Source organism: Labeo rohita, chromosome 6 (genome assembly GCF_022985175.1).
Source record: "Labeo rohita strain BAU-BD-2019 chromosome 6, IGBB_LRoh.1.0, whole genome shotgun sequence".
In the NCBI taxonomy this organism is placed as follows: Eukaryota; Metazoa; Chordata; class Actinopteri; order Cypriniformes; family Cyprinidae; genus Labeo; species Labeo rohita.
The window spans coordinates 29,143,325-29,168,759 of record NC_066874.1 but is presented as its reverse complement, the minus strand read 5'-3'; the positions used below and the strand labels follow the sequence as shown (position 1 = coordinate 29,168,759).

Below are 25,435 nucleotides of genomic sequence, written 5' to 3'. Positions count from 1 at the left end.
TCATACTTGTCTAAACAATTATTGTTACCGACTGTAGAAGCTACATATTAAATACGATTATTTAAATATAATAGTCAGGCAGTGTATACTGATCTGCACAGGAAAAGGGTAATATTTCACAACGAGTAGACAGCCAAGCCTCTTTGAATCATATGTTGACAGTCTTTACTCTGAGGGTGAGGGCAGTCTGGGACAGTACGTAACACTCACAGAATGGGCGTGTTCGTTCGAACATGAGTGAACTAATGCTGGTTCGCTTCAGATGTCAGTCGTCCACGCCAATCTATGAAGCGCTTTTTCCCTTTAATTTCCCAGTTGTTCTCTTTATCTGCAGGGGGAAAGTGACCAGCGAAGCTAATATGAAGAATAGCTTTTTCCGTGTAGTGTTTTATCGCTATTTGATCCTCATACGTACATCCCGTTAAGTTTTTCCGCCGGTTGTTGTATATTCAAGACAAGTGTTTGTTGCTGGAAAACAAAATCTATTCAAGTAACGATGACAGCTGTGAAAGTTTGGCCACTGCTTCTGCTACCGTTTTCATTGGTCTGCATGGGGAAAGGTAAGCTGGTTTTCCTTAAATTAAACGTTTTAAATGATTGTTTTCTTAACTCAGTTTGTTAACTTCAGAAACGTTTCAACAGCCCGAGCAGTTTCTTGAACAAATATCGCTAAACCACGAGACAGACAATCTTGGGTTGGGCTGGTCTGTTTCTTTGAATTCTGATGTCATGTTTTTAATAGAATCTCTAAAATGAATATCAAGTGGAAAATATCATTCTGATTCCTGCAGGTGGAGCCACAGTTGTCAAGTGCCTAAATAACTACTTGTAATACAAATAAAATGCATTTACCGTAATGTTGAAGTCTCTTATGCTCACCAAGGCTGCATTTATTTAATCAAAAACACAGTAAAAACAGTAATTGTGAAATATTGTTACAATTTAAAATAACTTTTCTATTTGAATGGATTTTAAAATATAATTTGCCTCAGATGGTGAAGCTTGAAAACAGTTCTGCTGCTTAATATCCCTGGTGAAAAAAACAGCATATGCTGGTAGGTAGGTTTTGATGCTGGTTTAAGCTGGTCCTTTGCTGGTTCATGCTGGTCCTTGACCAGCAACATGACCAGCAAAATCCAGCAAAGGACCAGCTTAAACCAGCAAAGGACCAGCATCAAAACCTACCTAACCAGCATTCCAGCATAAAAACATACCTACCAGCATATGCTGGTTTTTTCACCAGGGATATGTGTGGAAACCGTGATACTTAAGGATTATTTGCTGAAATGTGAAATAGAAATCTTTTGTATCATGTCTTTCCTGTCACTTTTGATCAAACTAATGTCTCCTGAATCTTATTGACCCTAAACTTTTGACTAAAATCTATTATTGTTGTTGTTTCGGCAGACTGTTCACTTCCTGTATTGAATGGCACTGTTGTCTTGTCCTCGGAATCCATACTGAAGAATAGCTTCCCAGACAATTCAAAAGCCTTTTTGGAATGTCCTAAAGGACAAGAGAGAAAGTACGGACCGCCTTTCATCACCTGCCTGAATGGTGACTGGAGTGATGTGAAATTAAACTGCACAAGTAATTCACTTTTGACTTCTAAATTGGGATGCTCCCCAAGTATGTGTTATACTAAATTGCTGTTTGCATTAATTTCAGAGATTGACTGTGGTGAACCTAAATCTTCACCACATATGACATACATAAAAAGAGATGGAACGTTGTTTGGTGCCTACATACAACCCGTATGTGAGAGAGGGTAAGGACTGCTCCGGACCCTGCTGTCCAGATTGTACTCATACTTGTAATTGACTTTTGTTTTTATCTTTGATCCAGATATGATCTGGAAGGAACAGCCCACAGGCAATGTCTTGTTTCTGGCTGGAGTGGAAATGTTGAATGTATATGTGAGTCCTCTTCTTTGGATAGATGCATATTAGTGTTATCATCTATTTTTAGCTTTCATTTTAATTTTAGTTAAAGTTTTAGAAATTTTAATGTGTTTTGCCATTTTTATTCATTTTTAAAAAAATATTCATGTAGTTTTAGTCATTTCAATTTCTACATCAATTTAATCTAATTGAAAATGAAAACATTGCCTGGGCAACTTGCTGAAGTTGCGTTTACATTTGAATTTAGTTCACGTTTATTTTATTTTGAGGATTTTTTTTTCTATTGTAATAACCCTGATGGATGCTGATGAGCAACTAAACAGTCAGAGATGTTGTAACAGTCTTTCACCGTGTCTTTTTATAGTGACAACATGTGAACTTCCAGATCCAGTTGAGCATGGCCGCTTCATTACACCCAAAGATGAACCTGTGTTTAATGATACCATTGAATTTTCCTGTGATGAAAACTACGTCCTTGTTGGAAAAAGCTCCATTACATGTAGTGATTACGGGGAATATGATTCACCACCTCCAAAATGCAAAGGTCTGTTTTTGGAATTGGTTTTTACTTCAGTAAAGTCCAAGCGTAAAATCAGTCAGATTAATTTTTTTATACTAATCAGCTGCATTGACTGATAGTGGGAAGCTCCACCCACAAACAATACTGTTGGACCGGCATCTAGCTCCACACACTGTTGCTGTATACATAGATATATATATTTTTTAACAAAGTCTCTTTTAAAATCCCTATGGGAAAATGGAAAAAAATTATACTAATGCACATAAAGGGATATTTCACCCAAAAATGAAAATTAGCCCATTGTTTACTCACCCAGGCATTCTAGGTGTGCAATCGAAATTATCCTGGAATTTCCAAGCTCTGTAATGGCAATGGGTGGGTGTTTCTTGTCAACAGTCTAAAACAAATCCAATAAAGCTCATCCATCCATAGTAAAAAGTACCTCACACAGCTCCGGGGGGTGAATAAGGGCCTCCTGTAGCGAATTGATGGATTTCTGTAAGAAAAATATCCATATTTAAAATGTAATAATCACTTTTCTCTAGCTTCCGCTAATTGTTGTACACAGAAGCCGCTCCAGGCGGATGACGTAGGATGTATGCGTTGCATATGCGCCTGTGAGTCTTGTGAAAGCCAATGTTTGTTTACAGGAGCAAAGGAAGCAAAGTTTCCTTACTTTAGCAAAGGAAAACCAGTCTCCTCTTGGCTTATATCGAAATCCTCCTACATTTTTCTTTACAAGTCCTAGTTTTGTAAATCCGTGACCGTTGTTCGCGTTTGTCACTTCTGAGTGGCGCAACGGCGACGTCTTGCGTCATCCTCCTGGGACGGTTTCTGTGTGGGACTGTTAGCGCAAGCTAGATTAAATTGATTATTGCGTTTTAAATATTGTATTTTTTTTACAAAAATGCATTGATTCACTACAGGAAAGCTTAATTTACCCCCCGGAGCCATGTGAGGCACTTTATTATGGATGGATGCACTTTATTGGACTTCTTTTAGACTGTTAAAAAAGAAACACCCATTGCCATTATAGAGCTTGGAAGTGCCAGAATAATTATTAATATAACTCCAATAACTTCCTTTTTCAGTTTTAGTTATTTTAATACATCAATTTAATCTACTTGAAAATGAAAACATTGCCTGGGCATCTTGCTGAAGTTGCGTTTACATTTGAATTTAGTTCACGTTTATTTTATTTTGAGGAATTTTTTTTCTACTGTAATAACCCTGATGGATGCTGATGAGCAGCTACACAGTCAGAGATGTTGTAACAGTCTTTCACCGTGTCTTTTATAGTGACAACATGTAAACTTCCAGATCCAGTTGAGCATGGCCGCTTCATTACACCCAAAGATGAACCTGTGTTTAATGATACCATTGAATTTTCCTGTGATGAAAACTACGTCCTTGTTGGAAACAGCTCCATTACATGTAGTGATTACGGGGAATATGATTCACCACCTCCAAAATGCAAAGGTCTGTTTTTGGAATTGGTTTTCACTTCAGTAAAGTCCAAGCATAAAATCAATCACATTAATTTTTTGTACTAATCAGCTGCATTGACTGACAGTGGGAAGCTCCACCCGCAAACAATACCATTGGACCAGCATCTAGCTCCACACACTGTAGCTGTATATATAGATATATATTTATAATCCCTATGGGAAAATGGAAAAAATTGGTACTAATGCACATAACAGGATATTTCACCCAAAAATGAAAATTAGCCCATAGTTTACTCACCCAGGCATTCTAGGTGTTCAGTGGGAGTTATATTAAAAATTATCCTGGAATTTCCAAGCTCTATAATGGCAATGGGCGGATGCTTCTTGTCAACAGTCCAAAACAAAAATAAAAAGTACCTCACACAGCTCCGGGGGGTGAATAAGTTCCTCCTGTAGCGAATTGATGCATTTTTGTAAGAAAAATATCCATATTTAAAACATAATAATCACTTTTCTCTAGCTTCCGCTAACTGTTGTACACAGAAGCCGCTCCGGGCGGATGACGTAGGATGTATGCGTTGCATATGCGCCTGTGAGTCTCGTGAAAGCCAATGTTTGTTTACAGGAGCAAAGGAAGCAAACTTTTCTTACTTTAGCAAAGGAAAACCAGTCTCCTCTTGGCTTTTATCGAAATCCTCCTACATTTTTCTTTACAAGTCCTAGTTTTGTAAATCCGTGACCTTTGTTCGCGTTCGTCACTTCTGAGTGGCGCAACGGCGACGTCTTGCGTCATCCTCCTGGGACGGTTTCTGTGTGGGACTGTTAGCGCAAGCTAGATTAAATTGATTATTGCATTTTAAATATGGTATTTCTTTTTTACAAAAATGCATTGATTCACTACAGGAAACTTCATTTACCCCCTGGAGCCGCGTGAGGCACTTTATTATGGATGGATGCACTTTATTGGACTTGTTTTGGACTGTTAAAAAAGAAACGCCCATTGCCATTATAGAGCTTGGAAGTTCCAGAATAATTATTAATATAACTCCAATAACTTCCTTTTTCAGTTTTAGTTATTTTAATACATCAATTTAATCTAATTGAAAATGAAAACATTGCCTTGCTGAAGTTGCGTTTACATTTGAATTTAGTTCACGTTTATTTTATTTTGAGGAATTTTTTTTTCTATTGTAATAACCCTGATGGATGCTGATGAGCAACTAAACAGTCAGAGATGTTGTAACAGTCTTTCACCGTGTCTTTTATAGTGACAACATGTGAACTTCCAGATCCAGTTGAGCATGGCCGCTTCATTGCACCCAGAGATGAACCTGTGTTTAATGATGTCATTACATTTTCCTGTGATGAAAACTACGTCCTTGTTGGAAACAGCTCCATTACATGTAGTGATTACGGGGAATATGATTCACCACCTCCAAAATGCAAAGGTCAGTTTTTGGAATTGGTTTTTACTTCAGTAAAGTCCAAGCGTAAAATCAATCACATTAATTTTTTGTACTAATCAGCTGCATTGACTGACAGTGGGAAGCTCCACCCACAAACAAAACCACTGGACCGGCATCTAGCTCCACACACTGTAGCTGTATATATAGATATATATTTTTAACAAAGTCTCTTTTAAAATCCCTATGGGAAAATTGAAAAAATTGGACAGGCACTACTGCACTTAAAGGGATATTTCACCCAAAAATGGAATTTCCAAGCTCTGTAATGGCAATGGGTGGGTGTTCTTGTCAACAGTCTAAAACAAATCCAATAAAGCGCATCCATCCATAGTAAAAAGTACCTCACACAGCTCCGGGGGGTGAATAAGAGCCTCCTGTAGCGAATTGATGCATTTCTGTAAGAAAAATATCCATATTTAAAATGTAATAATCACTTTTCTCTAGCTTCAGCTAACTGTTGTATACAGAAGCCGCTCCGGGCGGATGACGTAGGATGTATGCGTTGCATATGCGCCTGTGAGTCTTGTGAAAGCCAATGTTTGTTTACAGGAGCAAAGGAAGCAAAGTTTCCTTACTTTAGCAAAGGAAAACCAGTCTCCTCTTGGCTTATATCGAAATCCTCCTACATTTTTCTTTACAAGTCCTAGTTTTGTAAATCCGTGACCATTGTTCGCGTTCGTCAGTTCTGAGTGGCGCAACGGCGACGTCTTGCGTCATCCTCCTGGGACGGTTTCTGTGTGGGACTGTTAGCACAAGCTGGATTAAATTGATTATTGCGTTTTAAATATGGTATTTTTCTTACAAGAATGCATTGATTCACTACAGGAAAGCTTCATTTAACCCCCCCAAACCGCGTGAGGCACTTTATTGGACTTGTTTTGGACTGATAAAAAAGAAACACCCATTGCCATTATAGAGCTTGGAAGTGCCAGGATAATTTTTAATATAACTCCAATCGGTTTCGTCTGAAAGAAGGAAGTCATATGTGACTATAGACCACAAAACCAGTCAGAAGGGTCAGTTTTCTGAAATTGAGATTTATACATCATCTGAAAGCTGAATAAATGAGCTTTCCATTCATGTATGGTTGTGAGGATATGAAATTCTGGAATCTGAGGGTGCTAAAAAATTTAAATATCGAGAAAATTGCCTTTAAAGTTGTCCAAATGAAGTTCTTAGTTATGCATATTACTAATCAAGTTAAATCAAATTAAGTTTTTATATATTTACGGTAGGAATTTTAAAAAATATCTTTATGGAACATGATCTTTACTTAATATCCTAATGATTTTTGGCATAAAAGAAAAATCGATTTATTTGGCTATTGCTACTACCTGTGTGACTTGACTGGTTTTGTGGTCCAGGGCACATATATACCTGGGATGCCTGGAGGGTGAGTAAATAATGGGCTAATTTTCATTTTTGGGTGAGCTAACCCTTTAAATATATTCTTATTGGCTTACTTCGCTAAGTAAAAGAATAAGTAAGTGTGTTTCAAGATCTGACCCTTGACCAGTTTGAGCATGTATTTGGACTCTATCACCGGTGTTGCAGCACCATCAGGGCACAGCATGTTACAACTCAACCTGATGAACTCATCCTGTTATTTTTGTGCAGTACTGTTGCATTGCATTGCCCTTTCACTTTATTCCGTTTTATTGTTTTGTCCCATTAGTGACCTGTTTATTTACATTCGCTCGCATCTCTAGGTAACTTTCCATCTAAAGGTCCTCTTCTTCTTGTTCAGCAGGTCCTTCAGGACTTTCGTGATTATTTTTGTAGTTTTGTAGTAGTTGTATATGTTGAAGCAGTCTGTAATAGTGAGTTGTTCAGTGACTCACCGCCCCCCATCTGTTTCCTCCAAGCCCTACAGAATCATCTCAGCCTCATATTTCCGCTGCATTACAGTACTGGTGGTGACAGTTGTTGAATGATGTTTCTAGGGAGGAAATGTATCTTTCTGTAGAACCATCATGGTACAGACTGGGGAGTATCGGATAGCTGTGCCTGGCACTGCTAGAAGAATAACAGTGTTAAGAGTGAATAAGAGAGCTGTTAGAGTTGTAGTGTTAATAGTGAGAGGAATAGAAAACTTTTAAATGAACACTACCAATCACTTTTAAGTTTCATTAACCAATATGCAGAACCTTTTCAAATGTACCTTTAATTAAATCTTTTTTAAAGTAAATTTAAAAAGTAAATACTCATCAGATTGATTAACAGCATATTTTATTATAAACATTTATTACATTTTATTACTATATATATTATTACGTTGTAAAATAAAGTTTTTCTATTTTAATATACATTAAAATCTAAATTATTCATGTGATCAAAGCATAATTTTCAGCATCATTACTCTAGTCTTCAGTGTCACATGATCCTTCAGAAATCATTCTAATATTCTGATTTATTATCAAAGTTGGAAACAGTTGTGCTGCTTAATATTTTTTGTAACCTGTGATACTTTTTTCAGGATTCTTTGATGAATAAGAAGTTAAAAAGAACAGAATTTATTTAAAATATAAATCTTTTCTAACAATATACACTACCATTCAAAAGCCTGGGGTCAGTAAATTTTTATTCTTTCTTTATTTTATTTTAATTTTATTTTTTACATTTTTTAAAAATACTTTTATTCAGTTAGGATGTGTTACATTTTTATTCATCAAAGAATCCAGAAAAAAGTATCATTCAAAAAAATATTTGGCAGCACAGCTGTTACCAACAAAGATAATTCTAATAATAAATCAGCATATTAGAATGATTTCTGAAGGATCATGTGATATGGAGTAATGGCTGATGAGAATTTAGCTTTGCATCACAGGAATAAATTATATTTTAAAGTATAATAAAATAAAAACCATTATTTTATACTGTAATAACATTTTGCAATATTAAACTTTTTTTCTGCATTTTTGATCAAATAAATACAGCCTTGACGAGCACTTTAAAAAAAAACCATTACAAGTCTTACTGACCCCAAACTTTTGAACGGAGCTATTTATTGGTACACCTGATATTGAACAACTTAATAAATAAATAAAAAACTGAATATATCTGTAAAAATATTGCTACAATCAATCATCTGTTATTTCAGTAATGGTTAAAGCAGATATTTTTCTGTAAATGTTTCCTTCAAGGGAAATGTTCTTTTATAGTCTTGGATTCTAAAATGCTTTGGAATTTAGTTTTGAATTTTTATTTGGTTCAATTAACATTACTGAAATGCCAGGCATGCTGCAGTGTGTCAGATGTCTTGAGATGTGGTTTCAGTACTCTATTTTGTTTTTTACAATCTGCCAGTATTTACTGTTTTAACAAAAACACTTTCATTCCATAGACATTATGTGCAAATCAACTGAATTGTCTAGATGTTTGCACAACATGAGAAATGTTGAATTGGACAAGATTGCAAAAGCAGATAATGTATTGAATTTTTCTCCAGTCATCATAACAATGAAAAAAGGTAGCACTACCACAAACAAAGTCAGAACAACAGCCTACATCCTTTCACATGGTAAGGAGTCCAGCCCACAAAATCATGTGGTGTGTTTTTTTTATTATGCTATTGTTATGCAGTAATGGTTATTTAATGATGTATTTTATTGCAGAAAAACTTGATGACCAGCCCACTACTTCTTTACCGAGTGAGTCATCCTTTTAATCCAATGATACTTAACACTGTACAGAATGAAATGTCTGACTACATCACCCTAAGGGAACAAAATGCTGTTACTGTAGATTAAAGGTCTTCACGGAGGACCTGAGACCCGAGACCCGTACTGGTTCGGGTCTATATTTTAACTCGGGTCCCAATCTATTACCTCGGGTCCCGGGTCTGTTTAACATCTGTGTGTAATACCAGAACCATTTGGAGAACACCACACCCGCTAGTGAACAGTGTCGGTAAGCACTTTGTGTGTTTTGTAACTTGCAACTCTTAAAATTAGGATGAGAAAAGTGTGAGCAGGAAATAAGGTGGGAAAAAAAACCATGCGTGAGACAAAGTTAATGTTAGTACTGCAAGCGAACGGTATCAAGCTGTCACATGTAAATTCCTCCTTTAAGCTTCATAAGATTAACTAGGTGGAGCTTTGAGCATATGTTTTGTATTGTTTTCTTTTACTGAAGGAGAGACGACCTGTTATTGAACACTCACGATGGTGGAGGGTATACGCAGGCATACGCTGTTCCCACTTCAGTCGGCTTTGTGTTTTAAATCCACTCTGATGTGCATCATTCAGTAGTGTCTTGCATTAGCCAAAATCATGACAATCCACCACATGATATCTAATCCAATTGCACGTGAATATTCCATAAAAGCAAGACTGTCTGGCACCGTCTTCCTTTCAAATATGATTGTTCCCGCTGTGCGATATGTGCCGACCAGGTGCAGTTGGGTCTGTGTCCTCCCAGCCGGGTTTGAATCCAATTTACGAATAACGGTCGGGTCCGCGTCGGGTCCAGGTAGTAAATTTAAGGCATTTCTCAGGTCTGCACGGGTTCGGGTCCCACTTCCAAATTAAATACGGGTAAATGTATGGGTCTCTTCGGGTTCGGGTATGAGTTTTTGGACTCGTGAAGACCTCTACTGTAGATGGAGGTGACTGTAGTTTGTCGTACAACATATGTCACCAATGTGATATAACAGTAAGTGATGATAATAGCTTATTTTGTCTTGCTCAAGTTCCAAATAAGAGGAGCTATCACTACTGTAACTGAGGACCATCACATACTGTATCAGTTTGAATGTTTTTTTCCTTTTTGTTCATGCATCTCATTGTTTTTCATAACACAATTGTTGACTTTTTAGGTGGCAGTTGGAATGTGACTCTGGCTTGGACACTTGTGACACTTGTGACACTTACTGTGGCTGTTGTTGTGCTTGCTTGTAAGTATATGAAATATATATCAATATTATTCATTTTTAAAATACTTTTTTATGTCACTCATTCCGCAAAGTTGCATCAAATTAATCAAAAGTGACAGCAGATGTTTATACTGTTACAAAATATTTCTGTTTCAAAAAAATGATGTTCTTATGAACTTTCTATTTATGTAAGAATCCGAAGAAATGTATCCACAAATCCTACAAAAATTTTCCACAAAAATATTAAGCAGAACTGAAAATTAATCTTTGCATTTTAGGATTAAATTACATTTTTAAATATATTGAAATAAAAAACAGAAATAATACTATAGTTCGTACTGTATTTTGGTCATATAAATGCAGCCTCTGTGTTTATAAGACACTTTCAACAACATTAAAAAAAAATCTTAATGACTCTATATTTTTGAATGATAGTGTGTGTATACACTACCTCTTAACAGTTTGTGGTCAGTAAGATTTCCAATGCATTTATTTTCCAGTGCAATGAATACGATGCCAAATCTTTTACACATTTAAAAAAAATAAATAAATAAATAAGTAAAAAGAATTTTGGGGAAGTGTTGGGGAAAGTTAGTTTTGAAAGCAATGCATTACTATATTGCGTTACTCCCTGAAAAAGTAACCATTTATGTTACTAAGTTACTTTTTATGAAAAGTGATTTGTGTTGCGTTACTTTTGCATTACTTGTTTGTTTTTAATATAAAAAGTGCTATTTTTGGCAAATGTAAAAGCCCTTTCACACCAAAAGCTTCAGGCTGAAGGAAAAGTAAATTTACATCTGAACAGCAGAACACAGAAAGTTCAACACTCTTCAGCAATAAAAAAAAAGAAGAGCATATGTTATTGTATTTTTGCTTATTAGTATGGTTGAATTAGATCATTGAAATTTTAGTAGCAAAGATAATGGTTAATAAAATGGGATTAAACACATAAAGTATATTTGTGTTATTTATCATATTTATTTATTGCAGCTTTTTACTATACTTCTAAACACAGAGGGTAAGTATATCTCTTCATCTGTCAGCTGATTTAAAATCATTCCAGCGCAGCTGAGCTAAGCATGGCCAACTTTCAGTCCTTTCACGCTTCAACTGCATGCTGCTGTACACATGCATTCACCAACACAATTAACATCATGTTTTCTCTTGCCATTTCCTAGCAAGAACCTTTTTCCATCTTTTTATATGCTGTTGCTTCATGATGAGGAAATGTTAAAAAAAAATGTACACACACTTTGATTAATGTTTTTACTATCAGTCAGAAAGCTAACTCTTCTTGCACTTGATTTGTGGCCGTTGTACACTTTTAATTATTGAAGAAGTGCTTTTGACCTAATAAAGCTTATACAGTAACAGAAAACAAAGTGTGTGACCCACTGTACTGGTTTAAAGGAAGTCCATGCAAGTGCTCACCCTTAACCTTTTCCAACAATTCCCAGCATGCTCATCATGAGTTAATGGCAAACAACTTCAAGTAAATTATTGCTGATGTGCCTTGTGAGCATGTATTACAGTACATCATCTAGGTACATAATGAGCCGTAGTAGATTTTAATTAAAAGGTGTGCTGTCACAAAGGAAAAGGCGGACTGGTGCTGCTAGCAAAATGACAAAAATAACTATGCAGAGCTAATGTCTGACCAGATACTAATTACATCCAAACTGCATGCGGAGCGGATATCTAATTGAAGATTAACAAAAAAATGAATATGTCCAATAAATAATGTATAATAATGACTTCATCTCCTTGTTTGATAATGCTGCATAGTTCATACAATACCGGCGAAGAACTGAGGACAAAAGGAGAGTTATTACTAAATCAGAGTGTGTGAGCTCAAGGTATCCACCCATATATAAATCTTCATTAGTTTTCTGTTTCAATGACGTCATTCAGTGACTAATACACTCATTAGTTTATGACTTATTTCTGGCATTAGTTGCAGAATAGTCTCAATTAATTATTATGAATGTGTTATTGTGTCATGTTTGTTGTCCTTAATGTGTTTTCTCTGGACTCTCAACCACAGGGCAAACAATCGGACGGCTCCTTTGCTTTAGTGCTATTCCTGCACATGGATTCATTATTGTTCTATTTTATAAACTATATATTGTATTTATTTATAACCGCTACAAAATGTTTTGCTTTCTGAAATAAAAAACACAAGATGATATTTTTGTATATTTGAATAAATATTTTATGAAAAAATTTGGGTGTGTTTCATTTCCCCCAGCATGACTGCATAATGACCTCTAAATTTCCCCATCTTGTTACCAAGAATCCACCCAAAGCAATCGCTGGCACATGTTTCCACTTGTGTGTTTTCTCCATTTAAAAGTGCCATTTTAGTAAGAGGTTGTGAAGTGAGAAATTGACAGCGTACCACAGCCGGGTCAGATTTTCTGTGACCATATGGTGACAGGAAACCTGATCCTGAACGAGCAAACGTATTGTATCTAATGTGAGTTGTAATTTTTTTTCACCGCCCTTTTCAAAAGAATTCCTTTTACGTAAGCAGTAGACCACACAGCAATGCGGTTACCAGGACAATGGCAGAGATAGTAGCTGCTATTCAAGCCAAATACTTCATCAGCTGCAGAATCATTTAGACAATGTGCTCTCTACAAAAACCTTGGCCAAACCCATGAGTGTAAAGAGTAACTACGTTCTCCAAAAAATAAAACTTAAAAAAATTTAAACAATGTTTTTATGAATTTAAGGTATCATTCATGTGTGTAGCACAGACAGTGCAAGACGAGGTATACGCTGAAGTCGGGGTTGCCAGGTTTTCACAAAAAAAAAAAAAAAAAAAAAAAAAACTCTCCCAACTGCTACTCAAAACCAGCCCAATCGCATTTCGAGCGGGTTCCCCATTAAAATTGCGTTCTGGGGGATAATATACACGTTTTTTTGTCTGGGCTCCACTGGTAGATTCACATTTCAGGGGCTAAATATGACGTTATTGGGGTCGATTCAACCTGCGGCAACAGAAGTCGCCCAATTCCGCGGGAAAAAACGTGGACTTGGCAACACTGACTGAAGTGCAGTTAAGTTAGTTTTATAAGTATTTATTTGTTATTTAAAGGGTTTATGTTTTACCTTAATGACAAAAGGTTTTATAGATGTATATTGTTATAGGTTTGGTTATTAGTGGATGGTTCATTTTCCCAATCCACCTTATTCTTAAATGCTCAATAAGCCTATGAGTGAGAAATAACAAGAAGTGTAACAACGTGGAGTAAACGGTAAAACTTTTTGCAGTAGAAACCAGAGTGTTCACAATTAAGGCAATGCATTAAAATATTATCATAAGACACACCAATTTGCAACATCAAGTACAGCGTTGCATTACAATTTAGCGACACTCACAAACAAGTAACTAATTACGTTACTAAGTTACTTTTTGTGGAAAGTAATGCGTTGCGTTACTTTTGTGTTACTGTCTAAATCTGGGCAAGGCTTGCTTGTTTGTTTTAATATAAAAAGTTATATTTTTGGCGAAATGTAAAAGCCCTTTCACACCAAAAGCCTCAGGCTGACGGAAAAGTAAATGTACGTCTGTACAGTAGAATGCAAAACATGAAAGTTCAACACTCTTCAGCAATAAAAAAAGAAGAAGAAATGTTAGTTTATCTTGAGTAGTTTTTGCTTAATAATATTGGTTGAATTAGATTATCGAAGGTCAGTGGCAAAGATATTCGTTAAAGAAACAGCATGAAATACATAAAACGTATTTGTATGTCGGTGCTGGTAGCTTTGTGGGCAGCGCTCCGAAAAAGGACACCTTTTGCGCTATGGCGTCTCGTGTTCGAATCCCGACTCCAGGACCTTTCTCGATCCCGCCTCCCCTCTCTTTCCCCCACTTCGCTTCTTGTCATATTTGATCAGTCCTATACAATAAAGGCAACAATGCCAACAAATAAATATTAAAAAAAATATATATATATTTGTATTATTTAACATATTTAATTATTGCGGGTTCGCATCATATTCTGAGTTGCATTTAACTGTTTTTGTTGTTGTAAGTGATTAATTTATGCATGTTCACATTTATTCTAGAACTAAAGTAACACTAAAGTAACATCTGATTTCTCTCAACATGCAGACAGGAGAGCTTTCAATCAATAAATAGAAAAAAAAGTATTTGAAAAAGGTAACTCGGATATTTTCATGTAAATTAAAAAGTAATGCATTACTTTACTAGTTACTTGAAAAAGGCAATCTAATTACATAACTCCCGTTACTTGTAATGTGTTACCCCCAACACTGCTCAAGTAGCAAAATGAAAGGTTTTGTACAGCTAAAAATAGCTGGAAGCTAATGAGACGCCAGGCCCATAAAATTTACACATGGCTACGCCCGCTCCTACAGGCAAAAAAAGGTGGATAGAGATGTAAAAATACTTTTATCTACTTAATGTTTTCATATGTTTTTTTTCTATTTCATTCATGTGTTGGTGGTGTGTATTATTAACACAAAAGAAAATGGAATGAAAAGGAGAAGAAGAAATATTGGAGAAAAGAATTATGTCCTTATAACAGAAATGTTTACTGTATAATCAAATTTGAAGAGAAGAAAGTATTAAAAAATACATAAAAATTTATAGATATAGAGATGTCGCTATCTGTATAGAGACAGTTAGCAGGACAGTTTATCTTCACAAACTGCAAAGAATGTGGTGATATTTCAAGTTATATGGTGTAACTGACAAGAATGGTGCAAATTTATTGTTAAATTTACTGCTGATCTCATACAATAGGGCTATTCTAAGCTTTTAACTCAGAAGAATGAATCTATTATCAGTGTTAAAACTTCTCAGTAGGTTTAGCTGTCTCGTAGTAACCCAGATCTTTTGTTATACGCTTGAGTAAGCATCCTCATTTACTCCAGATCGTTTCGCACTCCAGTCCGAGGGCCCATAACTTCCAATCACAGTCAGCCATCTGGGAGGAGACGGCAAAATGAAGAATTACAGAGAGGGACTTGACCATTAAATCTGGCTAAATGGCGTGTAATCAAATATACAAAAGAATATCACGTATGTCATCTTCCTGGAAAAGTCGCACAGGACCAGTAGTGGAGATGATTCATTGTTTGGGTAGATGCTTAGCAGTAGATTGTTAATAAAAAGGATATTGAATGGGTGTGTATTTAAACATGCTGTGGTACTGAACCACAACGAGTAAACATCAGCTCTGACCAGAGCACTGACCAGTAACTGCTTTTATTTATAGGGTCATCCTGTAAAAGGACTTTAGTAAGACGCCCTGTTTACGCATTGAGTCAACCTGTTGTTCAAACTATGGAGGTTTTATGAGATTCAGTGGAGTTATTTTGTTGTTGTTGGTTCTTTTTTATGGTGCTCTTAAAATTATACAGCAATATAAAAGATCTTTTTCTGGCAGAAAGGAAACGCACATCCTTGTTATTCATTTATTTGACCTATAGGTTATCCCAAAGAAGGAAAGAGCTACTAGCATTTGTCATTGATGAATGCAACATTTCCTGGGCCTCAACCCTAGAGCAAGCTCACATTTAGCATCCCTCACATTGTGGACAACCAAAAAGTTGGAGCTTTTTACATTATATTTTAATATGAGACACATTACAGCCTGTGTGCCTAAAGAGAAACTGGGAACTTTGTTATAATGCTGACTTGTTAACAGCAGCTGAAAACAGAATATGCTAAGCAAGACTTCTCAAAGCTGCATCCCTGGGATCATTTAGTGTTGGTCAATCAGCTGTGTCATGAATACATTAAAATACATCCTGTTTTAATATAGCCGTTAGACCATTAAATGCAATCACTGTAACTGGGATCAGTTACAGATGCTGGGAAAGTGATCCCAAGTTCAAAGTTATAAATGTGTATAAAGTCATCTGGGCTTAGATTAGCTCTGGTGCTTGCCTGGAGTATTTCAAGAGTACTGTATCCATGCATGTCTGTTTTTAGACCCGTCTGTGTCAAGAATGTTTTGAGGTCACACAGTGCCATCTAGTGGTGAAGGACTGAAACTGAATGAGTCAATCGTAGGGCCAAGCCGCTGTTGATGACGTCAACAGTTCCTCTTGAACCAAGCTCAAGCTGATTTATAGGCCTGTAGTTGAATCTCCACGTTCTCTGTGGAAATTAATCGAAATATGGCCCACTTTGCCCCCTGTAGTAGTGTCATTTTACATACACACGTGTGCCGTGGTGGAATAAAACACATATTCAGTTGACATTTGGACTTAAGTGTTTACGTAAATGTACATTACAACTTTTATAGTATGGCAGGTGCTGCAGTGGAGGTCCAGGGTGAACAAGCTGGAGGTATCAGGTAATAAACGTAAGTTTTTTAACCACTTATTAAACAATTTCCGTCACCAAACGGGATGAATAAAACAGGAAAATTCGCAAGCGACTCGTTCTTTAGAGTCGGATCTTTTCGACGAATTGGTTGAATTAGTTTTATAAATTATTTATTCACTCATCTGACTGAATCGGTCTGGAGTCGGCAACTCACTCAAATGATTCATTTAATCAGGACGTAATGACTTACAGGAACCACTAAACTTAAGTTAAATGTTAAAGAACCGATTTTCGGAAATGGTTTAAACATTCCATAACTGCTTTTCCATTTTCAAACAGATAGTTTCCCTCCAAAACTCACTGGTTTAGATTGGCAGAGACTCGCTTCAGAACTTTCCGATTGGCTAGAACACAAGAGCCGCACACACAGATAATGATTACAGAACATATCGTATTGTGTTTGTACAGATAGGTTATGGCGATAAAGTCTGCACATTTCTTCTGGTCTGGTTTTCAGACAGGTAGTTTCCCTCCCAAACTCATTTGTTTAGATTGGCAGAGACACTTAAGAAATTTCTGACAGAGTGTTTGCACTCAGTTACCAGGATGAGCGGCCATATTGGCGATAGCTGATGTAAACAACAGCATGAAATGCACGGTTATGTACTTTTGAATGTGTTGTTCTGCCAATTTATGCTGAACTATGGATAAACCGTGTGGAAGTTTGTAGAGAAGGACGAATATTTTGACAGTTAATAGGTGATAAAGATACATACAGCAGTATTAATTAAGATATTAGCTTAATATTTCACCTACCTGACTGGAAATGATAAGAGCAAACACGGATGTTGTCAAAATTCTTGTTCTGGAAATCCTGGTTCAGTCTGGCCTACCACAAACGCCTTTTGTTCCTCAGACCGTTTTTTTTTTTTTACTCTTCTTAATTTGTTATAACTTTTGGCAGTCTCCAAATGTTTTTCCTGACCGATTAGTACACCCCAAAACACGACAATAATTGACCATTTTCAGCAGCAATAATCAGCAAAATATGCAAGTTTTGTTCGGTTCAGTGGCATTGTTTATGTTTAGTGCTGCCAACATGGACGATTGATGACGTGTCGTGAAAACACTCTATAAATAAAACTGGCGTTCCAAAATAGCGATTTCCGATTCGTGAGCAAGCCATTTTTTAGAATCCGTCTGGAGTCAGCAATTCACTCAAATGATTCATTCAATCAGGACATCATGACGTACAAGAATCACTGAACCGGTTCTTTTGAAGTTAAATGTTAAGGAACTCATTTTCAGAAACAGTTTGAACTTTCCATCACTGCTTTTTCCATTTTAAAACAGGTAATTTCCCTCCCAAACTCGTTGGTTTAGAGAGAGCCGCTTTAGACCTTTCTGTTTGGCTAGAATACAAGAGCCACACACACAGATTATGATTACAGAACATATCGTATTTTGTTTGTACAGATGGCGATAAAGTCTGCACATTTCTTCTGGTCTTTAGAAGGATGAACATACCATGAAAAGGTTACAACAGAGGCCCTGTTCAGCCTGCTAATTGTATTGGATTGGAAAAAAAGAAACGTGTACCACTTAATAAGAATAAATTAGTTTTATTTAATTTATAAAACTTGTACAAGTCAGACATGCAAATACACTGATTACAAACACTGGAGTAGTCCACAGCATTTAGGTTCCCGTGTGATGTCAGGACCGACCCAAGAACACTGATTTCAAATGGTGCTAGATGCCATAAAGTACTCTATTGCACCATCTGAATTCAGCTTCCAGGAGCAGCATAGGAGACGGCACGCAAAATACAAATCCTCATTCTGTCAAGATAGCTTGTTTTCATACATTCTTTTAATACGATTTATTTATATACAACTATGCTAAGCCATTTCCCTACACTGTTTCATGAAAGCATACTGTGTTCATTTGTTCCTTGCCTGAGAGTAGAGGTATCATGTTTTTGAACTACTGTAGACCTGAGTCAATAGAATGTGTACAAAAGTATAGGGAGTGACCAATAGGGAGAGAGAGCAATTGTTTACAAGTTTCCTTTTCACTCAAGTACATCAGTTTATTCTTGATTTGCTGCCTCTGTGCACCTGACAGCTTGTGTAATGCTGATCCAGCTCTTAAAGGGAACGGCATCTTTATTAAGGCTCCGAACCTGCCATTTAAACGTGGAAAAGAGAAAAAATTACAGTGAATATACAGTCAGGAGATTACAAACAGTAAACATGCAGGCCTACTTTTTCTCCTTTTTTTTTTTAAAGAATATTTTCAAGCCTAAAGCATGTTATTTAAACCTGCGTTCAACAGGCAGTTTATTTCTAATACGCTATTTACTGGGCTACTAAGAGTCTTCAGGGACTTTTTGGCTTAGGATCATTGAATATGTTTATAAAGGATGTTTATTATTATCGCTAAGTGTATTGTTGGGTCTAGAACTACTTCAAAGCAAAGGTTACAAAAGATGCAATTTATCCTTCCTGGACAAGAGTCAGGCCAAGACACTAAATATAACATTTTGTTTTGAAGTGATACGCGAATAATTACTAATACCATCATCTCCCCCTCTGTTTACCTCTCGTATATAGTAATGTCAGTACTAATACTAAAACTAATACATATGATAACTTAAATGATAAGAGCATAATAATCAGGGGGGTTTTAAAAATACACAAATATAATGTAAGTAATATTCCCTAGTCTTAATAGTTTTTTAAAGACAGTCTAATACTGCTGTTTTTTTATTTTTATTAATAAATATATTAGTAACCACTTAAGTAGGCTACATATAACATGCGTATAATGCAGTCTGACTGCGCCACCTGGAGGGACAATTGAGCACTGCGCTAATGATTTGTTTACCTCGTTTGGTCAAGTGCGCACTAGCAAATAACTACTTCAAGTTTATTGTTAAACTCGCTGAATAATTTCGATAATGTTGCAATTTGACGTCTTAAGTACTATTTTTTGGGACGAAGTGTCTATCCTTAAAAGTTTTGGTGTTAATTAGGTAACCAAAGGTATGTTCGCCCGTTTTAATGTGTGATCCACTATTGTTATTTGTTAATAGTCCTTTACGCTTCCTCTTTTAAACAGATTAGCTTCAGCGATGGTCTGAAACGACATGAAGTGCGCACTTTAACTACAGCCAGTGACGTACGCAACGCATCTCTCGATCGCGCAGCATCCTTTTCTCGCCGTTGAACGCGACGCATGCAGTTAGAGGAGACGGTGGATCGCTCACTTATGATTATGTCATGTTCAGCCGCGACGCGTTAATATAAATAAGTAGCGCTCTACGAAATCTCTTACGCAGGCGAAATTCCCTAACGAATCTCCATATTCTTGTCGCAATAGCTATGACGCAGTAATATATCTTAACGAGGCCTGTTGGAATAATTATCAGTACGCTTCACACTCTGATTTCAAGTGATGACATCAATTCGTCAACATTATTTGTCAGATAATATTTATAAATTATGTTTGGCTAAAAATATTAAGGTATTTAAAAGGATTCGTATATTATCCTCCGTCTTACAAACAAATAAATTAATTATACCTCTCATAATAAGAAATTCTTCTACTTACGTGGATACGAAACGATTGACTTCCACTAGAATCTTTTTCTAAATAATCTACATGCCACGGATGCCTGCACTCTTCACTTGTTTCAATCCGACCCAACTCCTCAGTTTCCATTCTTGAGACGTAGTCTCCTCGCATCATTACAAGATCTCTATCGATTTTTCCAGGGCGAAATACTCAAGCCCAGCCCCCCCGGACACTCCCCCGGCGCCTGATTGGCCGCCGCGCTTTACACGTTTCTAAACACTTCGGGATCACATGTGCTTGACGCGTGTTTACAAACATTGAATGAGGTCACATGGTACGGGCGACCATTTAATGCGCATCGCGGGATGCTGTCGCAGCGTCTCATAAGAGTGAACAACAGCACCGGAACCAAAGCTTACATGAAACTGTTATATCATGCCATCGTGTTTTATGGCAAGCCGAAACACTTAACCTAATTTTTTTTTTATCTTATTCTAACAGAAATTAGCAATTGTAACATATCTGAAATAACTCAACAAATCTGTTTTGATATGCTTACTGTGATATTAATAGAAGTATGTTGTGAAAAATATCCAATGTATTAGCCTAAAAGAAGCCCGCGGGTAATAACCGCCAGGGAAACTGATAAAATATCTAATAATAAATATCTTAATATCAAATAATGGCAAGGATGGGAACAATCGAAAGAGAAATTTCTGTTTCCTTCTGTGATGTTCTAGTGCTTTCTGGAATATTCCAGAACATTGTAAGACTAGTCATAAAAGACAAAATCATCCAACTACACTCCTTTTGGAAACTGGAAACTGTTTATGTTAAACTGTTGTTGTTAGCTCAGTGTTATACATGTACATTTTATACATAATGATAGATTAACTTGTAAGAGTCGTTATCATATATAGGCTATATATATTTTTTAGTTTTCATGATACACAAAAAGAAGTGATTTTATATTCAGCATGTCAAATTTCATATAGAAAAAAACGAAAAAAAAAGCCAAAAAAATTAATTTTTAAATTTATAAAAATGTGCTTCACTGTGTTATGTTTCAAAATAGCTCTTGTATTATTAATTATTTTAGCTATACAAATAATGTTTGTAAAGTTAAAGTCTAAAAGTCTCACATTAAGCTATTTTTTTATATTGTCAATCTATCATAACAATGTTGATCAGCCAATAAGTCAAGAATCATAATATAATATAATAAAATAATATAAACATAATCAGTTAGATAGTTTAATGAAACAGTCTACATAACACCTACCAATTTTACATATCAGTGTCATGTAATTTTTATTATCCTTCTGGCATCAGAACTTTAGGCAATAGAAACAACAACAAAAATGTTGTATAAATGAAATTACATTTCACATCTTTTTCTTGATACTTTACTAAGCGCATTCTGAGAAAGTGTCACCTTTATAACTTATTTATGACAATATAAAGGAGTTTGTTTTACAAAATTTCCTTTGTTATTGTTTTAAGGCAGGATTCCATGATGAAATCTCCGTTCTCTCAGATTGTTATTGTCCGGTAACATATTTTTCCATGCAAGAGCTCTTTATACACACTAGAGGGCACTATTTACCCAAACTACTCTTTACTGAAGCCATTGCTGAAGTTGTTGCCACTTACAAAGTAGAGTATTTGTGATTAGGTTCACATTTAGAAAATTAGCAACACGATAATTTGATTTCAAACGCAATACCAACAAAGACAACTGATAATAAACAACTGATTAAATGTTGTTCTTAATGCAGTGTACTATAGAGACGGAGGCATAAAGTGATTTACGGTATACAGTAGTGCACATATGTGAGAAAGGGGTGGAGAGAAGTGTCTGGGAATAGAGCATGAAGTGTACATGTGTTGGTCATAAAACTGAGCAACAGGGGAGGGCATCTGTTTGAGTAAAACCACCAGTCATGTTCATTCTCATGGGGATTATATAGCAGGCAGGTTTATCTATGTGTATGTGTGTGAAATGAATCAGTGTATCCATATGCCTGGTTAGGGAGGTTGATACATTCTTCTGGAGAGCAGAGATAGTTGGTTTTGCATTGAAATATTAGGCTACTCTATACAAGTTGTCAGAGTTTTTCAGATGGCACACAACCTAAACCTAATTCAGTGTTGCACCAGTGTTTTTTTAATGGAAATCAGCCTGTGAATGACATAGGTGATTAGCGTATTTATTTATTAAGCCTTTGCTTGTTGTTACAGACGACTGTGATATAGTGTCACTGAGGATGTCTGTGCTATCTAAACTCTTAGACTGAACATCTTTAGCTTGCAGCTGGGTCTGACTGAACATCTTTATTTAGCACTACGGTATTCAGACTATTTGTTGGCGTCTGTAAAAGATCTGTAAATAAAAGGACTAAATGTTATGACACATGTCTACACACTATTTTGTAAAAATAGTATGTATTTAATTTAATACCAAATTCATATACACATTTTGGAATAACAATAAAATCTTCCACATTTAGTGTAGATTTTATTCTCAAGAGGATCTGAGAATGAGTTTTATGCTTTGTTTTTGAATATAATTAGCATTATTTTCTAGCTGTTGGAAGTTTGTATGGTTTTAAGTGGATTTAATTGATTCTGAATGTTAATGAGTGCTGTATTCCCCCTTCTTGACTGTGATTGGCTCTGATTCATAGTTGGAGGGAAACATCAGCTCCACCCAGTGTTTGAATTGTGTTATTTTGATGTGCTAAAAGAACAACAGGAAATGTTTGAAATGTGTGCGTGCAAACAAGTGAGAAAAGAAGTGTTACATCCTAGCTTCTAAGATGATTTGCATTATACACTTAGAAACACATCTAGGGGACATAGACCCCTTAAATAGAGACAGATGTGGAATACGCAGTATGATTAGATGAGGTGAAAGCATCCGGATTTGATTAGTGTATAAACACTGAGTCAACGTATTTCCTCTTTGTCGCCATCTGCAGCCAACTTGAATGACTTTTATTCCAAGACCGTAAATCTTCAAAAGACTTTTGTCTCATACCTTCACTGAAATGGAAAATTTCCACTACACTTACTAATTGTATCTCTTTAATTTCCACAGTTATTCAAACAGTGAGTAAGTTATGGAGAAAGTGAGCAAAGAACATTCACATTAAAGAATAACTTCAGTCTAGCTAGTGTTTAAAGGGGTCATCGGATGCCCATTTTCCACAAGTTGATAGGATTCTTTAGGGTCTTAATGAAAAGTCTCTAATATACTTTGGTTAAAAATTCTCAGTGGTTGTGTAAAACAACACCCTTTTTACCTTGCCAAAATCAACTCTACAAAAATCATCTCATTCTGGTCGAGGCTGCTTTAAATGCAAATGAGCTCGCCCCGCCCCTCTCTTCTCTCTGTGGATAGACACACCTGTTTACATTAGCCGCATTTAGCCACGTTTAGCCACGTTTAGTCGCGTTTAGCCGCTAAACTTGCTAACTAGCACTTTATTAGGAAAGGCGATTGCAAAGATTCATAAAAAAAAAAACTTATACTCACTTCTGCTATAACCGAAGCTGGATCATGAATTATTTGCGCGAACATAGACGGATATATGGAGATCGGGAGGTGCATTCCCTTCACAAACAAATGCAATCTACTGCATCTTCAGCGGCTCAGATGTCGGGAGTAAATGAGGACCACTACGTTCATTATTACATCCAGCAACACAACACCTCAATCGCTCAATTGGAGATTTTCTTGTCTAACTTACATCCCTGCTCTGGCATCGAAACAAAAGAGGGTGCACTGTTACAGCTGATCTGAGGTAAAACGCTCATGTCAATCAACTATCGTGGGAGCGGCCTCTGTTGGTGTGACGCCACAACGACAGGCATCCGAGAATGGCTCGATCTAATCTGAATGCCTCTGATTGGCCACTCCATTCCTAAACTCAACAGAATTGTGTGTAACTGGTTGTGAAGCACAACGCTGTAAAAAGGCTAAACGGAAAAAAAATGTAACATAAGGAGGTCTAAATTGAATACGGCAATGGGAACTTTTAATTTTCACTAGTTTAATTTTTCAAGTATTATAATTTTATTGAAAAACCAGGGGACCTGCCAAGTTAATTTTTTGGGTGTTATGGGGGTCTTAATGCTTATAGGAGGTCTGGGACCCCTCAGCCCCCGCTCAGTTCAAACACTGGCTTTCATTTTGTCAGGGCAGTGTTGGTTTTTTTTTGTCATTCTGTTGTTGAATTCATCTGGTGTTTAGAGCTGACTCAACTTCTCCACCCTGCCTATATATAAGACATACAATACCGTAGTACAAAATGTTCAACTGTGGGGCTCCACAAAGGGTTTAACACACTTCACTTGATCCCAGGACCGTGTGAATCTACAGAAATCTCATGCATGTAGCAAGTTTGATGTGGCCCTGGGGACATTACTACTGCCTTCCTAGTGTTTTCATTGTAGTAGCCTCAGCAGATTTACTGGTTTACTCAAACAACCATTTAAAGCCAAAGATTTATGTGATTTAAGTGACTGCTTTTTTTTCCCCAAATTAAGTGATTTTGTTTTTAGGTGGCAGGTTATAATGTTGATTCTTCTCTTTAGTCACATCTACACTACCAGTCAAAAGTTTTTGAACAGTAAAATTTTTAATGTTTTGTAAAGAAGTCTCTTCTGCTCACCAAGCCTCCATTTATTTGACCCAAAGTACAGCAAAACGGTAACATTTTTGAAATCTTTTTTACTATTTAAAATAACTGTTTTCTTTTTGAAAATATTTTAAAATGTAATTTATTCCTGTGACCAAAGCTAAATGTTCAACATCATTATTCCAGTCTTCAGTGTCACATGATCCTTCAGAAATCATTCTAATATGCTAATTTGCTGTTCAAGAAACATTTATTATTATTATTATTAATATTTAAAACAGCTGAGTACATTCTTTCAGGATTCTTTGATGTATAGAAAGATCCAAAGATCAGCATTTAAATGTGATAAAATATAAATGTTTTTTTGAGCAGCAAATCAGAATATTAAAATGATTTCTGAGTAATGTTGCTAAAAATTCAGCTTTGAAATCACATGAATAAATTGCATTTTAAAATATATTCAAATAGAAAACAGTTATTTAAAATAGTACAAAATATTTCAGAATGTTACTGTTTTTGCTGTACTTTGGATCAAATAAATGCAGGCTTGGTGACAAGAAGAGACTTCTTAAAAAAAATGAAAAATCTTACTGGTAGTGTAGTTCAGTAAAAAAAAAAAAAAAAACTAGAAAATTGTTAAGATATTGTATATTCATGCATTTATGTGTGGATGTTTGCATGTTGGTTTTGGGGAT

At 36.0% G+C, this 25,435-nt stretch overlaps 1 protein-coding gene and 1 long non-coding RNA gene across 9 annotated transcripts; one reads left to right on the top strand and one right to left on the bottom strand.

The window, feature by feature from the left end:
• Positions 1-209: 209 nt before the first annotated feature.
• On the top strand, positions 210-12,422 carry im:7151449 (complement decay-accelerating factor). Of its 8 annotated transcripts, none has more exons than XM_051112507.1 (13): positions 210-560; positions 1,408-1,557; positions 1,669-1,768; positions 1,846-1,916; positions 2,266-2,445; positions 3,721-3,900; positions 5,138-5,317; positions 8,679-8,855; positions 8,950-8,985; positions 10,152-10,229; positions 11,202-11,229; positions 11,997-12,067; positions 12,256-12,422. In XM_051112507.1, the coding sequence occupies exons 1-12, from the start codon at positions 497-499 to the stop codon at positions 12,058-12,060; spliced, it is 1,308 nt and encodes a 435-aa protein (XP_050968464.1). In that variant the 5' UTR covers positions 210-496; the 3' UTR covers positions 12,061-12,067; positions 12,256-12,422. The 8 variants fall into 8 exon arrangements, with proteins under 8 accessions (XP_050968464.1, XP_050968469.1, XP_050968470.1 ...); XM_051112506.1 differs by having other exon boundaries at positions 213-560; positions 1,408-1,590; XM_051112510.1 differs by having other exon boundaries at positions 219-560; positions 1,408-1,590; positions 8,784-8,855; positions 12,256-12,421.
• A 5,702-nt stretch (positions 12,423-18,124) lies between these two features.
• On the bottom strand, positions 18,125-20,341 carry LOC127167330 (uncharacterized). Its single transcript, XR_007827978.1, has 2 exons — positions 20,134-20,341; positions 18,125-18,703 (listed from the first exon to the last, which is right to left on the bottom strand). It is a non-coding gene; the product is annotated as an uncharacterized LOC127167330 (long non-coding RNA).
• Positions 20,342-25,435: the final 5,094 nt, after the last annotated feature.